Source organism: Cardiocondyla obscurior, linkage group LG08, assembly GCF_019399895.1.
Source record: "Cardiocondyla obscurior isolate alpha-2009 linkage group LG08, Cobs3.1, whole genome shotgun sequence".
NCBI lineage: Eukaryota > Metazoa > Arthropoda > Insecta > Hymenoptera > Formicidae > Cardiocondyla > Cardiocondyla obscurior.
This window is the reverse complement of record NC_091871.1, coordinates 1,387,697-1,403,196: the sequence shown is the minus strand read 5'-3', so window position 1 is coordinate 1,403,196 and position 15,500 is coordinate 1,387,697. Positions and strand designations below refer to the sequence as shown.

Below are 15,500 nucleotides of genomic sequence, written 5' to 3'. Positions count from 1 at the left end.
AGTAAACCGCGTGGGATGGCGCCGTCATCGCTTTTTATCGCGTGATATTATAACTTTGCGTTTAGAAAATTCGATTAAACGCAACATCGTGTTTGATTCACTCGAAAATCAATTCGCGCCTTCGCATTCGTGAATGGAATATTCGTAAAATTAAATTAAAAATTACGTTTATCGATCTCTAGCAGCTTATAACAGCAGTTTGTAGTAGAACTGTCAGCTGGGGGTGTGGCGGCTCCTGTAATCCGGCTACTCGGAGGCTAGTTGTGTTGGAGGGTCTGAGGTCGGGAACACCTGCTGGTGCGGGATTCACGTTGACTGGGCGTCCGCACTAAGCTCGCCATCAATATGGGCACCCTGGAGGAGTCCGGGGTGACCAGGTTAGCTAAGGAGAGGCGAACCGGGCCAGAGGGGAAACCCAGCAGCCAAAAGTCTCCGTGGCGGGCAGTAGTGGGATCGCGCCCGGGAGTGGGACCGCATTGGCAGCCTGGTTGATATGATCCGACACATAACTTTTGCATTTTTTTTTTAAATTTTCCAACAATCTTCTAAGTATTCTCAAACATTTTCACGAAGAGTTTGATTTTTTTAAAGCATTTTATAACGTAATTTTTTTTAATACAACCTATACTTATCGAAACTTTGAAGCTTCGTTAAAATTAATTCTAGTTTTATTTAATTGACGTTTATGAATCTTTAATAGGTACGCAAATAAAATTATTGTTATAAATAGTATTATAAATTAGACGAACAAGACGCAGGGAAAACAAAAAACTAACACATTTGTGGAAAAACTTTAATCCTGTCGTATAACGTCATAGTCGGTGTGTTGCAATGAGGATAAATGCTGCCATTATAAGGACGAGGCAGGAAATAATTTATATTGTATAATACAAACACTTGAGTTGCATGTAAATTAATTTTTTCCTGATACAATAAACTTTCTTGTCACAGTGACTTATATATATTGTTAATCTAATATAAAAATTTACGACTTCTGCTTTTCCTTTTTAGCTTGTTCCGCCAGAGCTTCTAATCGATCGTGTTCCGCGATTAAGGCATCTACTTCTTTAGCTGGCAGTATTTTCGTTTTGGTTTTACCATTTTCGCGGGTAAGTATTGCCATTTCGACTAAAAAAAAAGAAAAAAAGATAGATGTTAATTTTGTAATGAATTATTACTAAATTACATCGATACGGAATTTACTTAGCATAAAATCATGATAATAAATATAAATTCACCTTTTTCAGCAGAGAGCTTATTCATATCCAACGTTTTGGAAAGTACTTTGATAGCCAGAGCCATTGCATCTTTAAGGGTTGTTTCGCCTTCTTTATATTCCTGCTTCAAAGATGATACAGCTGCTGCTGAATTATTCCCAATACATGTTGCCTTCCAGCCACCATAGTTTCCACTAGGATCTGATTGATACAACTGATAACCATAATATTTATCCCATCCCATGTACAAAATAGACACACCAAAGGGTCTCTTTCCACCATACTGAGTATATGCTTGTTTAACGTCGCACAGCCACGAAACAAGCTGCTCACAAGGTATAGCCTCGCCATATTGCAGAAGGTATCTCTGCGCGATGAGGCGCAACTCGTTCGTCAAAACATTTGCATCCGAAGTTATGCCAGCTACTGAACAAACTATGTCATCATTCAGCTTGTATATTTTTTCAGAAAAGAATACTTCATCCAGTAACTTATTGGTGTTGCGTTTTTCAGCTGCTAATAGAATACCATCGTTTGCTAATATGCCCAGGCAAGTACCAGCATGGCTTATAGCCTCCATGGCATACTCGACTTGGTAGAGTCTCCCTTCTGGTGAGAAAATTGTGGTGCGCGTATCATATCTGCGTGCCTATAAGTATAATTTGTTTTTATTTTAATCGAATTAATTGAAAGGTAAGAACTTAATTTAATTGGAGTATTAATTTGTATTCATAGACATAAAAACGCGAATGTAAATTAAAAAATTATTATTATTAAATGTTTGTATTAAAAAACTTTTTATGTCTTGATGACAGTGCAGTTCCCTTATAACCTATAAACGACGAAAATAAAGCACTCTAAGACTATGGCTCGAAAATTAAATAAATATAAACTTCGGCAACATACCATTTTGCAAGAAGTTCTACGGTAACAAAATGTCTATTATTTGTATTAAGAAAACTGCCGCTCACGAATTTAACTATCTGACACAACTTCGTCTTGTCGGCGCGATGACTACGACGAGAATGATTGGCAGGTTAGGGGTTAAAATCCGATCGAGTGTACACTGTGCACTGTACAGTGTACAGTAAAAATTTTCGATCTCGAAACACGCTTAGACATATCGATATTTAAATTGAGAAAGAAAAGAAAAGGATAAAAAGATAATAAAATACAGTGTAATATATTAAAATATAAATAATTTAATGTAAATTTTTTATGTGCAATGCAGCAAAATTTTCCCGTCCCACTTAAACAGACTGCGGACTGTCGGTTGTACATACTTTTAATATTTTCTTTAAATACAACCGGTGTGATTAAAAAATTTTGATGCATTCCACATTATTTCCCTGAAAGTAATATATATTAAAGCAAATGCATATAAAAATATATAAGTATACATAAAATATATGTAATAACGTAATAATTTAGATTTTTGATAACGCTCTTTTAATTTTTTATTTAATTATATTTAATATCTACAATGTAATTTTTTAATTTATTTGTTACAGATCAAGAAAAACTAAGCTGCTGCCCATCGTTCAGTGAGAAATTAAAGTGCCGCACGTATTTGCCGATATCTGATTATACGAACCGTAGCCGGTTCGTCGGTCGTTTCGGGAGTGCCGCTAGTTAACGAGCGTTTTTTTGACGATTATTTTTTTACGAGAGTGCCGAAAAATAACGCGCGACAGTGTTAAGTCATAATCGCGATTGTAACTTCACCCGGGCGCGTTCGAGAGTGACTTGTGCGCGGAAGGACGACTCGACACGTCCCATCTGAGAGGAGGAGCAGGCCCGGGACGGGTATCCTGCATCGGCGGAGCAACTTTTAAGTAAGTATAAATTTTTTTAATAAAATCTTTCTTTTTTTATTAATCTTATTAATTGACATGTCTACATTAATATTTTCTTTTTTATGTTACAGTCACCGGCAGAATTTTACAACTCCGCTGAAGCTTATGCAGATTGGTAAGTTGCATGATTTGTTTTTGTAATTTATAATCGGCTGTCTTAAACTAATAATACGTCGTCGACTATAGATTACTCAATTATAATGACGCGCACGAATTGAGACTTCTCGAAAAATAGCGCACGCAAAGCGTGCGCATGGTTTATTCTAGTAAAATAAAAAAATACATTTTTATTTGCACCGATATTGTAAACAGAATGTATATGTAGATGCGATTAATTCTTATATACTATGTCAATTAAAAGATACTAATGAACATAATTTCCTTATTAAACATAAATTTTATATTTTTATGACATAAAACTATAAGCATTTGTGCAATAGTGCAAAGAAAATAATTATATACTTTTTAAAACATTATTTAAGGCACTATTTCTTACTGTAGTAAAATATCTAGGACCATAAGTATGATATTTGTAAGATACTGAATTATCGTCAGTGGTTTGTATAAAATAATTACTTATTTTTAATTTCTTCGCATAATTTTAGCTCCTTTAATTGTTTAAGTATTTGTGCACTCTCTTTAGCGGCAGCGTTTTGAATACCATTTAAGTAAGTTAATCGTTCATTCATTCTACTAAGGATATGCGATGCTGGCAGTTTTTCGTCGGGTTTCGCTGGTATTTCTTCTTTAGGTTGCTTTTTTTTCATACTTGATTCACTTTTCAATAAGGCTAGAAGTTTATCAGTAACTCGTTCGCCAGATGAAGTGCTTGGAATACATTCGTCTCGTTTTTGTCTCTCTATATTATCAAACAAATCCAAAGTCTTAATCTTCTTAGGTTTTGTTTCTTGATTTTCAGTAAAAACTGAAAAATCTTTAGCTTCCTGATCAACATGCTGAAAATAATTTGCAGATAATTCTTGTAAATATAATTTAATAAGTAGTTATAATCTTAAAAATCGTTAATATATTTATAACTTTATTTACATATAATCTTAATTAAATGTTTCAGTTATAAACATATATTACCTTATCATTGTTGCAATTAATCTGTTTTGGTTGTTCATAATAATCATTTTCAGGTGCTAATTCATCATACATTAATTTCTGGTATAAATTGTTTTGATATTCAGGAACATGTATAGTTTCCTCTTTACCATCATTACTATCATAATTATTCACTTCTGTACTTTCATCTAAGTCGTTTTGTGAAACGTTTACAGATGGTGGATTACGAGGAAGACGTAATGGTACCTCGTCAACCTAAAGTAATGGCATTAATAAATGTTAACATAATCATGTTAATAATAATGTAATTATATATGTTATTTAAATACACATTTTAAAAGATTGCAAAAATTATGCTTTTACCGTGTCTGTTACAGATGAAGTCGAGGGTCTTATAAGGCTCTCATAAGATATATTTTTAAGCATTGATATACGTTTTCGTTCCTCCTCTTTAAATTTCTTTTTCTCTGATTTTGTCAATCCAGTTATACATCGCAATACTGGTTTTTTTGAAGATGCTTCCATGGGATTATAAGCTGGAACTTCTGGTTCCTATTAAACACAGTATATAATGTATAATATAAATCAATATTTAATCAAATTTAATTTTCAGTCTTCTGTACCTCATCCCAATTTTCATTCAAGCCATATGCATTTGTGATAGAAGAGTTTACATCAACTTTTGGTTTTTCATATTCTATAACAGCCAATTTTCCAAGACTAGAACATGATTTAATGTGCTCCTACAATATTGAAAAGTTAATAATAAACTAAATAAAAATAAATTATAAATTTTATATGCCACATGCATGCAAATTTACCTACCTGAAGTTGAGCTTGATCAACTATGTGAGTTCTATCAATAGGACACTCTGTTTTATTTGCTACTTTGCTACTTTTCTTGCATTTTGCTACATGATTCATAAACTTATATTTAGCAATGCGATGAGCAGGATTGTAAGGACAAGTAACAAGGAGATAAGCATCCATGTTTTAGATCTGTTATCTTTTTCTTTGTCTCTTTGACCCTTATGGAAAATTTTAGTTTGCCGGTCCACAACGCAACGCCAACTGTAAATAAATATTCTTATCTCTTCTTAGGTATCTTTATGTTTAGCCGATTAATGATTATTGCTCTCACCGTTGGTTTTCAACAATCGGTTCGCCAATTAAAACGCAATTTCCTGCCGCTGGTCAGTTTCTTCAGTTCGTGAATCTTGATTCTTTTAAATCTTGTATACCCACATAAATGCTGATCGATGCGCATTCCACATTGATCACGCTAGCAACCTGTTGAAGCCCGTTTATGTGGCTCTTATCAAACTTGTTGAAACGTATATATAAAAAACGCTTCCTTACCTCCTCTCTCGATACGTCGTAACCAGACACGTTGAACTTCAGCTTCAGCTGAACTGGATGTGCGACAATGTGCGATGGGTATGGCTTCTGAACAAAAAAAATTGAAAGAAATTCAAGACGTGATGAGGAAGCTTTTCGCGCTCGAGTAGGTCTGTCACAACTCGCACTGTCCTGCCCTCTTATACAAAATGTGATTAGCTGCCCGCAATTGAAATTTATCTCGAAATGTACGTATCGATTGTGGACTCGAACGCCATTTTATTCTAACTGATTCGAACTAGTTTTGATTGCCGGCCCGGTAACTGTACGAGTTTCTTCTATAACCACAAATAAAGTGCTTTGTGTATCTTCTATAAACTCCAAGCAAATTTATTATTGTTTTGCATATGTGTCTATAATGAGAGTTCCGTCGACATTCAACGGTCGGTTTTGTGTGAAGAAAAGGAAAAAAAGAAAAACATCTTTCGTCTGAGGTAAGAGGAAACGGTGGATTTAGCTAACAGTAATCAGGAAGCTTCGTTGATCATTAGATGTATATTACGATAATTATTTAGCAGTAATTTTATATACGAGACATCTTGGAAGTTTTATCTGTTATTCTATTAAGACAGGATGCCGAGAAAAGGTTGGTATATTGATCATTAAAAAATCATTTTATTTCGTCTTGAAATAGATCATTTCTTTTATATATATATATTTAATAAATAGGCACTTAGAGAAAAAGCTAACGATAAATTGTAATCTTAATTTGAAGTTACTCCTAATACATTTAATAAATAAAATAAATGTATAATAAAATTAAATATATTTAATATATAAAATACAGGAAAGAAGAAGAAGCAGAAAACATCATCATCTACAAAGACTGCTGCTAGTGAGAAATTACAACAGCAGACTTTAGAGGAACTACAGAAAAAAGTAACTGAAAGTCCATCAAAGGTTCAGCCACAGGATCAATTGCAACAAGCAGTAGCTAGTACATCACAACAGAAGGTATTTACAAGTCCTCCACTGCAAGGAATATGGGCTATACGACAACAGAAATTATTAGCATCTCAGAGTCCACCAGAAGGTCAACTTCAGAAAGCATCACGTAAAAATTACAATTATATTATGTATTAATGTATTTGAGAAAAAAATTTCTTATTAATTAATTTTTTTTTTTTTTATATATGGAAAACGTAATTTTATATATATTATATATTCTGTTATATGTTTTTTATCTATACTTGCATATAGATACTTTTATTATACATGTATGTAATTTATTTTCTATTTTTTATAGATGACATTAGTATTGCAGGTAGTTCTAAACAAGTGCAGGTAATAAATTACTAAATTTGTTACTATATGATCATATATTTTATGTATTAAATATATGTATATATTTTTTTGTGCTTTTTTTTAGACATCTAAGCTTGAATCAACAAATTTCCAATTAAAATTAACTGACAAAATATCATTTACTCAATTTATATTACATCATAACATGATTCCAAATAGAGTACATCCTGAGAAAGGTGGCTTAATAGGACAAAAAAATAAAGTGATGACAAATATGTACAAAATTATATTCCATGATGCATCTATAATCACTGCAATTCATTATGATGTTACTATTAAGCCGATGTCGCTGGTCTCAGAAAAAGACGAAAGCAAAAAAAAAGAATTTGAGCTTCCTAAAGCTTTATGCAGAAATATTTTTGAACAATGTAGAAAGAAACATTTTTATGATAGATATCCCGCGTACGATGGAAAAAAAAAAGTATTTAGCGCAAAGAATCTTCCTTTCGGCAACAGTGTAAGTAATTAATTGTAATTTATCATAATTAAAATAAGTTTTATAACATTGTTAGATTAAAATTTAATTTGAAGATAAATTTAAAAGATTTTTTTATATTTTTTATTCTACAGATGATGGATGTTTTCAAATACAGAAATGTTTATGGAAAGTCTAGTCAATATCAAATCATTTTGAAGAAAATGGGTAATATTGATCTTAGTTGGATAAAAAATTTCAAGCCTGGTCTTACAAATATAGATCAAACCGCTCTACAAATTTTAGATACAATTATATGTCATGCAACGCAATCACGATTCGTTAATGTAAGCAATTGATAGTATTTTTATTATAATTTATTAATGTTAAAAAAAGTTTATTATTATAAATAACACTAATTTATAGAAAATAAGCTGTTTAAAAAAATTCTTACATATTGTTTGAACGTAAACTATTTTTTAATTAATATTGTATGTATAACATGAAATATATGTTACTACAGGTAGAAGAAGAAATCTTCTGGAATATGAATACGAATGAATCATTAAGTGCAGGTGTAATTATAGGACGTGGTGCAATTATGTCTAGTGTACTTGGCTGGAAACCATATTTAAATATAGAAGGTAAAGTATTTTGTTAAATAGTATATTTATTATTTTTATTATAAAATTATGAATAATAAATTTTGTAAGAAATTTTTAGAATTATAAGCAATACTTTTAAAACCTTCATAATTATTTAAACTGAAATATATATTGTTACGCCGGATCGGGGATTAAGCGGACGTCTCGCTTCGTTCGAACACTTCTCACTTTCGCACTCTCACTCGCGGCACTCTTGTCGAGCTATTTTCTTTCGCGGTGCAAGAAAGTGCGGCGAGTAAGAAGTGCTCGAGTGAAGCGAGACGTCCTCTTAATCCCCGATCCGACATATATATATATATATATATATATATATATATATATATATATATATATATATATATATATATATATATATATATATATATATGAAATATCCACTTGACTATTTATGTAAAAAATTTTTATTTAGTTTCGTATAAAGGATTTATTAAAGAGCAACCAGTTCTGACATGTATATCTGAAATCATAAATATCGATGAAGATAAACTTGATCGTAAGGATGTGCTAAATTATAGAACAAAGATACAAAACTATTTACAGGGTTTCAAAATTATTTATGAAATACCTCAAATGAATTTTGAACCGTTTAAGCAAGTTTATGACGTAATAACATTAAGTGAGCAAAATTCTTTCTCACAATTCACTCAGACATTAGGTGATATAACACAAATCAGAACAATAAGGGAACACCTGTGGAATTCCGAAAGATATGATGTAGAAAAACCGGGTTGGCCAACTCTTCATGTGGGTAGCAGGGCTGACGGAAACAAACTTCTATTACCTATCGAAGTGCGTAAGCAATTTTATGTTTGCTATGAGTGATTGTATAAAAATAAATTAAAATTTTCTTATTTACAGCTATGTTCTATTATGCCTAATCAGCTTAAAAAACTAAGTAAGGATGAATTAATAGAGATGGAAAAAAAAACAACAGTAAATGCATCTATCTATAAACAAAAAATAGATGAAACGGTAAAAGATATTTAATATTCATAGATTACTCAATTTTTGTCGTTTGTTATATTTTTTATATTACATTTACAGTTTAGGGGAATTCAAGTTAATAATAGTCTTGTTATGGAAAAAGAGTTTCACATATCTGTTAACAAGGGAATGGAAGTGATTCCCGCAAGAATTTTACCTGCTCCAGAATTAAAATATGCTGAAATAAAGGCGAAAGTAGAAAAAGGAACATGGTCAGTGAAACCTTTAATCAAAGCGAAAAATTTAGAGAGAAACGCGTGGACCGTCGTGAATTTGAGTGGAAAATCAAATATTAACCTTGAAATGCAAAAATTCATAAAAATACTTCAGACAACTGGTTAAGTATAAAATATGGAAACTAATAATAATACTTTAAAATTAATTTTATTGAAAATGTTTAAAAGTTATAGCATATTTGTTAATTATTTATAAAAAAGAAAATTATGGTGTATAATTTCTAATTATAATTACAAGTTTCTAACGAGTCGTAATTTTTAATCGTGTTATACTCGTGCAATATACTTTGTGTTATATTTAACAATTTTTTCTTAGCGAAAAAACTTGGCATGACAATCGATCAGCCTGTCACTCCGTTTGCAAATTATAGAGTAGATAAATTAAATGATATCACACAATATTTCCGTGATAATAAAGAGTTAAATTTGATAATAGTTATCATTTCTAATCATGAAGATGGAATATATGGTAAGGAAATAATTTTTTTATCACATTTTTTATTTTAAATATATTAATCTGATGTTTATCCTTGCCTTAGGTAATGTTAAAAAAATTTCCGAGATGGAAGTGGGCGTTTTGACACAGTGTATAAAAGTTCAAACCATGAATAAAATTATACTATCCAAACAACTAGTATTAGTGAAAGACCTTCTATTAAAAATTAATGCAAAACTAAATGGCACCAATCATGTATTTGACAAAATGTAAGTGAATAATACTTATACATTATTATTTTATAAAAATGTTTATGATTTTAAAAATGTTTTCTTTTCTAGGCCATCGTGTTTAAATGGCCAACATTCTTGTATGCTTGTTGGTGCTAAAGTGCTTCATCCAGTTTCAGATTCGACAAATTTTCCATCTATAGCAGCGGTTTGTATATTATTAAACAGCTTTTTTTTATACGAATACGTATTAACAAGAAACATTATTAATTTAGGTCGCTGCAAGTACAGATAAATTAGCTGTTCAGTATAATACTGCACTTAGACTTCAACAACCCAATGAAGAAATAATTTTAGATCTAAAACAAATAATATTATTGCAACTTGAAATTTATATGCAGCAAACCAAATGTTTACCAGATAGAATTATTTATTATCGGTACGTATCGGCAATATAATTGCTAAAAATTAATTTTTTATTAAGACGTTTTGTACTCTCGATTAATTATTAAAACCGATTCTTTACCATTGTCCGTCGGCACTTTCAAACGAAAATTAGATAACCTTTTTTAGTAATTCGGTATATACTTATTATATTTTAACAAAATTAATTTTGTATGTATTAATATGCAGAGATGAAGTTAACAAAGAGCAATTACTACAAGTTATGTCTTACGAATTGAACGCAATTAAAAAAGCGGTTTTCGACTTCACACGTGGAGGCGACATTGAAATTACTTGCTTGATTGTTAAAAAAAAACATAATGTGCGTATTTTTCCCACCAATTCAGAAGACGTAATTGATAATAAAACTAATAATGTGAAAGTGGGCACAGTAATTGATACACATATTACTCATCCAAATCACATCGACTTTTATCTCGTTTCGCATACATCTAATCAGGTAGGTCATTAAAATTTTTGACAGATATTTTTATTTAATTATAAACGTTTTATTATTGGAAAAAGTTAAATATATCAATAACAAATTTTTCTATAGTGATTTCATAAATATTGTTAACGTTTATAATCTGTAGGGGACAGTAAGGCCTACGAATTATAAATGCATATATAATCAATCTAATTTTACCGAGGATGAGCTTGAGGAATTGACATATTATCTTTGCTATATATATTCCCGTTGTGTAAAATCGGTAAAATGTCCAGCGCCAACCTATTACGCTCATTTAGCAGCTTATCGTGGAAAAACTTTAATACGAGCGTGAGCAATAAATTACAGCATAAATTAGACATGCCAATTGCAGTTACAATCTATAACACATTATTTTTATTTACCAGGAACAAAGACTTTGAACTCTCCAATTTGGAACAGGAACAAAAAGACTTTATAATAAAGATGGAAAAGTCGCCGATGTATTTTATTTGAAATACGTATGAAAAATGTTAGTGCTGATATAATGATTCTATTATAATTTCACAAATTTCTAAAAGTTTTTTCATAGTTATTTAGTAGTAATATAATTCCACAATTTTTTTTTTTTGTTTATTATATATATTATATTTTAATTACAAAATAATGTAACAAAAAAAAGAAAAAAGAAAGATTTAAATAATTAAAAAAATACTTGCTATAATGAATAATCAAGGTATTAAATAAATATATTTTCTCTTCAATGAGTATGCTTTCTTAAATTTAATTCTTTATAAACATACATATATATATATATATATTTGTACAACAAATTTATAATAAAGTGTAAATCACAAAACTTAAATATTGTATTATATATAAAAATGTATTTATTACTATGAATTTAGTCGTGTAATTTAAATGTATGTACTTCATATTTCTATATATAAAATGTTCTGTATATGAATATCTATCTCGGCCACTTGTGGGCCTTGCGGCACATAGGAGGATTAACAAAAAGGAATAGATCGACACGCATCTATAAACTACATGCACAGCCTGACCTTACTTTTGCCGAACTAAACTGATTTACATTTTATCTATATGCACACATATACATTAATAGATGATCGTAACTGAACGTGCTTTAGTATTCACTCGGTTCGTTGTGTGAAGTGTACGAGATTCAATCGACATTCGTTGTTTTTTTTCATTGACACATCTGCGTTGTAGATACTCGGGCGCATCTTTGCAGCATCCGATAACGACTCCGATTAAACTGGAATTATATCTTTATGCTGCAAATCCTCCCGATTTGATAACATGTTCTCGAGGATGTTGCGAAAACCGTTAATCGTTTCAATTAAGAAAAGGTAACTGCGATACCACGATGTGAAATCATTTCATGTATCAGAATTTTTTATTTAACATAACCTCAATTTTACCTTAGTAAAGAAAGACAGAATAAAATTTTATTATAACTATTTTATGGAAACGTCGTGATTGTATTAATTTTTTGTCTTTTTTTTTTTTAGTTTTAATCACTCTGGATATTTCAATTCCTGGCGTAACTTCTCCTCTCAGAGAATACCTCCGGATTTACAAGAGAATCAAAAGACCGTCACCTCTTTTCCACCGCTCACAGAACCTATACCAAATTTGCCAAAAGCTATTTATTCGACCGCAAAAGAGGAAGATCAGACGACGCAGATCACAGTTTTACCAAATGGTTTAAAAATTGCATCTGAAAATAGATTTGGACAATTTTGTACCATAGGTGGTGAGTTGAATTAATTTTTAATATTAAATGAATTGAAAATAGACATGCATTATTGTATTATTATCTTGATTTTCAGTCCTCATTGACTCAGGACCACGATATGAAGTAGCATATCCCAGTGGTATTTCTCACTTTCTTGAAAAGTTAGCATTTAGTGTAAGATTCTTTTATTATAAATATTATTAATATATCTTTAATTTTATTAATAAATACTTAATTTACGATTAATAATGTGATCTATATCCTAATGTTAGATACATTTAAAAACCTCTATTATATTTGTTTTAGTCTACAAACACATTTGATAGTAAAGATAAAATAATGCTAGCACTAGAAAAATATGGTGGTATATGTGATTGTCAAGCATCTCGTGATACATTTGTCTATGCAGCATCGGCAGAACGTCGAGGATTGGATATAGTTACTCAAGTTCTGGGTGATATTGTTTTAAGGCCTCAAATTACAGAAGAAGAGGTATTTATTTAATTAAATTGTATAGGATTAGGTAACAAATATTAATTAGTTTGTAATACTTATATGTATTTAAATTAAAATTAAATCTTTTTTAGGTGCATATTGCCAGACAAACAGTACGTTTTGAATTGGAATCTTTACATACCAGGCCAGAACAAGAACCTATATTGATGGACATGATTCATTCTGTGAGTTGTAACTAATTGTTATGAATACATTCAAGTAAAATGTGTGTTTTCAGATAGTTCTATATGTATCCTAACATGTTTTTTCTTGTAAAGAAAAGGAATAATCATTTGGAAGTACTATATTAATAGGTTGCATATAAGCAGAACACGTTAGGTTTACCGAAAATCTGTCCAGAAAAGAATATCGAAAAAATTGATAGGAACATTTTGCACACATATCTCAAACATCATTATGTACCAAATAGAATGGTAGTGGCTGGAGTTGGTGTCGAACATGATGACCTGGTCAACTCTGTTACCAAGTAAAGTCCTACATTTTCTATAGATTACGAGTAATTTATGAATAATATTGTAATGTATTTTTCTACTATACATATAAGTTAAATATATTTTAGCATTTTTATATCGTAACATTTTAAACATGTTCTTAATTTTTTTATTTACTTAATAACAATATTATCCGTGTTAGATATTTTGTAGACCAGAAACCTATCTGGGAAGAACAAACTGATCTCATTCTACCAAATGCACATTCTGTCGACATGTCTATCGCACAATATACTGGAGGATACATTTTGGTACGATTATTTATATAATCAGGTATTTTTACTTTTATTGTGAAAACTAATAATATAAAAGATTTATTTCTGTTTTTAACAGGAAGAATGTAATGTGCCGATTTACGCAGGACCAAGCGGTTTACCCGAATTATCGCACGTTGTTATAGGTTTAGAAGGCTGCTCGCATCAAGATTCAGATTTTGTTGCTATGTGTGTATTAAATATGATGATGGGAGGCGGTGGCAGTTTTAGCGCTGGCGGGCCTGGAAAAGGCATGTATACGCGTTTATATACCAATGTGTTGAATAGGTAATATATTTTTATACTTTAATCAGATTTAAAAAGAGATAGTTAATGTAAATTAAATTTTTTATACATTTTTTTGTTACCTGTTTAATAATTAAAATTAAAAAAAATAATTAAGTTTATTCATATCTATAATAGATATATAAATAATGTATTTTATACCTTCAAATTTTTAATTGAGAACATTACATCAAGGAAATTATGTTGCAGATATCATTGGTTATACAGTGCAACGGCATACAACCATGCTTATATAGACACTGGTTTATTTTGCATTCATGCTTCGTGTACGCCGTCTCACGTAAAGGATATGGTGGAAGTAATTGTACACGAAATGGTCACTATGACGAGCGGAATCTCGGATAGCGAATTAGCGGTACGATTTTATATTTTTGAAATAACTATTATTATTACCTTGCAAAATACATTAACAATCAAATTAATAATATTTTATTTTAAATTATAATTAAAAAACGACAATTATGCACTCGTATAGATGGTCGAGAATCTCAAACTAAACAAATAATAAATTCGTTAGTTAACTCTTATCACCACCTCGATAGGGTTGTTTGTCGGTTTTATCTCATATATTTTTGATTCAATAGATATAAAAAAATGTTTTAATTGATAATTACATTTTTGAAGTATCTTATTTTATAGAGAGCAAAGAAGCAATTACAGTCGATGCTACTTATGAACTTAGAGCAACGGCCCGTTGTATTCGAAGACATTGGAAGACAAGTCTTAGCGACCGGCTCCAGAAAACGGCCTGAATATTTCATACAAGCCATTGGTGAGTTGCAAACCTCTTTGAAATTTAATAACACTTAATATAGATGAAAGTTTGACTCTTTATAATAATATTTATTTGAAAAATTTAATGTTTACAGATGGAATATCTAAAGACGATATTAATCGAGTAGCGCGACGTTTATTAAAATCGCCACCTTGCTTAGCAGCACGTGGCGAAGTAAAGACTATACCTTCCTTAGCAGACATTCAAAATGGTTTACTTGATACGCAAGGTCGGTTACCTGGTTCTCGCAGCAGATTATCACTTTTTCGTTAAAATTTAATAACATATTTGAACAATCTCCTCATTTTAAATAAACAACGTTTATTCACATTTAATTACAAATTATTGGAATATTAAACTTTCGATCTCATTAAATTCTAAAAATATAACGAGATGCACGTTATACGTTTACGATGTTAAACACAAAATTAAAAATACCGCTGTAATTGAATTTCTTAACATCATAATTATTAAAATTGTAACATAATAATTAAAATTATAGATTTTAATATATAAATGTTCCTTACGTATATTAAGATAGATTTTTGTATATACAACATATGAAAGTTAGTGCATTAGAGAGAATAATTATTTCATTATTCAACAGCACGAGAGAAAATAAAAACTGTGCCATTAAATAGAAGCATGATGCAAGACGCACAAGATTGATTTTAGATTGATCCCGCGCAAATGCAAATAGAGTTCGATAATAAAT

The 15,500-nt window shown here is 30.5% G+C and overlaps 4 protein-coding genes across 6 annotated transcripts; 2 read left to right on the top strand and 2 right to left on the bottom strand.

Annotated features, from left to right (window-relative positions):
* Positions 1–779: 779 nt before the first annotated feature.
* Prosalpha3 (proteasome alpha3 subunit) lies at positions 780–2,260 on the bottom strand. The gene is made up of 3 exons (XM_070660630.1): positions 2,124–2,260; positions 1,239–1,866; positions 780–1,128 (listed from the first exon to the last, which is right to left on the bottom strand). The coding sequence occupies exons 1-3, from the start codon at positions 2,124–2,126 to the stop codon at positions 986–988; spliced, it is 774 nt and encodes a 257-aa protein (XP_070516731.1). The 5' UTR covers positions 2,127–2,260; the 3' UTR covers positions 780–985.
* A 1,012-nt stretch (positions 2,261–3,272) lies between these two features.
* Positions 3,273–5,658, bottom strand: LOC139104706 (uncharacterized). The gene is made up of 7 exons (XM_070660359.1): positions 5,501–5,658; positions 5,283–5,431; positions 4,967–5,212; positions 4,765–4,884; positions 4,505–4,693; positions 4,163–4,396; positions 3,273–4,029 (listed from the first exon to the last, which is right to left on the bottom strand). Exons 3-7 carry the CDS (start codon positions 5,129–5,131, stop codon positions 3,646–3,648), a joined length of 1,092 nt encoding a protein of 363 aa, XP_070516460.1. The 5' UTR covers positions 5,132–5,212; positions 5,283–5,431; positions 5,501–5,658; the 3' UTR covers positions 3,273–3,645.
* A 138-nt stretch (positions 5,659–5,796) lies between these two features.
* On the top strand, positions 5,797–11,604 carry LOC139104695 (protein argonaute-2-like). 3 transcript variants are annotated; one of them, XM_070660339.1, is made up of 17 exons: positions 5,797–5,973; positions 6,058–6,125; positions 6,327–6,593; positions 6,786–6,823; positions 6,909–7,301; positions 7,415–7,606; positions 7,783–7,903; positions 8,334–8,713; positions 8,783–8,896; positions 8,969–9,245; positions 9,461–9,613; positions 9,684–9,849; positions 9,922–10,018; positions 10,086–10,249; positions 10,444–10,714; positions 10,848–11,032; positions 11,110–11,604. In XM_070660339.1, exons 2-17 carry the CDS (start codon positions 6,113–6,115, stop codon positions 11,195–11,197), a joined length of 2,919 nt encoding a protein of 972 aa, XP_070516440.1. In that variant the 5' UTR covers positions 5,797–5,973; positions 6,058–6,112; the 3' UTR covers positions 11,198–11,604. The 3 variants fall into 3 exon arrangements, with proteins under 3 accessions (XP_070516440.1, XP_070516439.1, XP_070516437.1); XM_070660338.1 differs by having other exon boundaries at positions 6,055–6,125; XM_070660336.1 differs by lacking the exon at positions 5,797–5,973 and having other exon boundaries at positions 5,980–6,125.
* A 116-nt stretch (positions 11,605–11,720) lies between these two features.
* On the top strand, positions 11,721–15,127 carry LOC139104703 (mitochondrial-processing peptidase subunit alpha). Its single transcript, XM_070660352.1, has 12 exons — positions 11,721–11,842; positions 11,915–12,054; positions 12,217–12,461; positions 12,538–12,617; positions 12,750–12,935; positions 13,031–13,123; positions 13,253–13,425; positions 13,593–13,701; positions 13,784–13,992; positions 14,200–14,365; positions 14,650–14,782; positions 14,880–15,127. The coding sequence occupies exons 2-12, from the start codon at positions 12,005–12,007 to the stop codon at positions 15,056–15,058; spliced, it is 1,623 nt and encodes a 540-aa protein (XP_070516453.1). The 5' UTR covers positions 11,721–11,842; positions 11,915–12,004; the 3' UTR covers positions 15,059–15,127.
* The last annotated feature ends 373 nt before the right edge of the window (positions 15,128–15,500 follow it).

Bases quoted from the DNA above. Each gene is read 5' to 3' on its own strand.
- Prosalpha3 (XM_070660630.1), bottom strand. The intron at 1,129-1,238 runs GTGAATTTATAT...CTTTTTTTTTAG, and splicing joins TAAGCTCTCTGCTGAAAAAG to TCGAAATGGCAATACTTACC.
- LOC139104706 (XM_070660359.1), bottom strand. From the start codon at position 5,131: ATGGATGCTTATCTCCTTGTTACTTGTCCTTACAATCCTGCTCATCGC. The intron at 4,885-4,966 runs GTAGGTAAATTT...TCAATATTGTAG, and splicing joins TTGATCAAGCTCAACTTCAG to GAGCACATTAAATCATGTTC. The intron at 4,030-4,162 runs GTAATATATGTT...AATTATTTTCAG, and splicing joins TTAATTGCAACAATGATAAG to CATGTTGATCAGGAAGCTAA.
- LOC139104695 (XM_070660339.1), top strand. The intron at 6,594-6,785 runs GTAAAAATTACA...TATTTTTTATAG, and splicing joins TCAACTTCAGAAAGCATCAC to ATGACATTAGTATTGCAGGT. The intron at 9,246-9,460 runs GTTAAGTATAAA...ATTTTTTCTTAG, and splicing joins AAAAATACTTCAGACAACTG to CGAAAAAACTTGGCATGACA.
- LOC139104703 (XM_070660352.1), top strand. From the start codon at position 12,005: ATGTTCTCGAGGATGTTGCGAAAACCGTTAATCGTTTCAATTAAGAAA. The intron at 12,462-12,537 runs GTGAGTTGAATT...CTTGATTTTCAG, and splicing joins ACAATTTTGTACCATAGGTG to TCCTCATTGACTCAGGACCA. The intron at 13,702-13,783 runs GTACGATTATTT...TGTTTTTAACAG, and splicing joins ATACTGGAGGATACATTTTG to GAAGAATGTAATGTGCCGAT.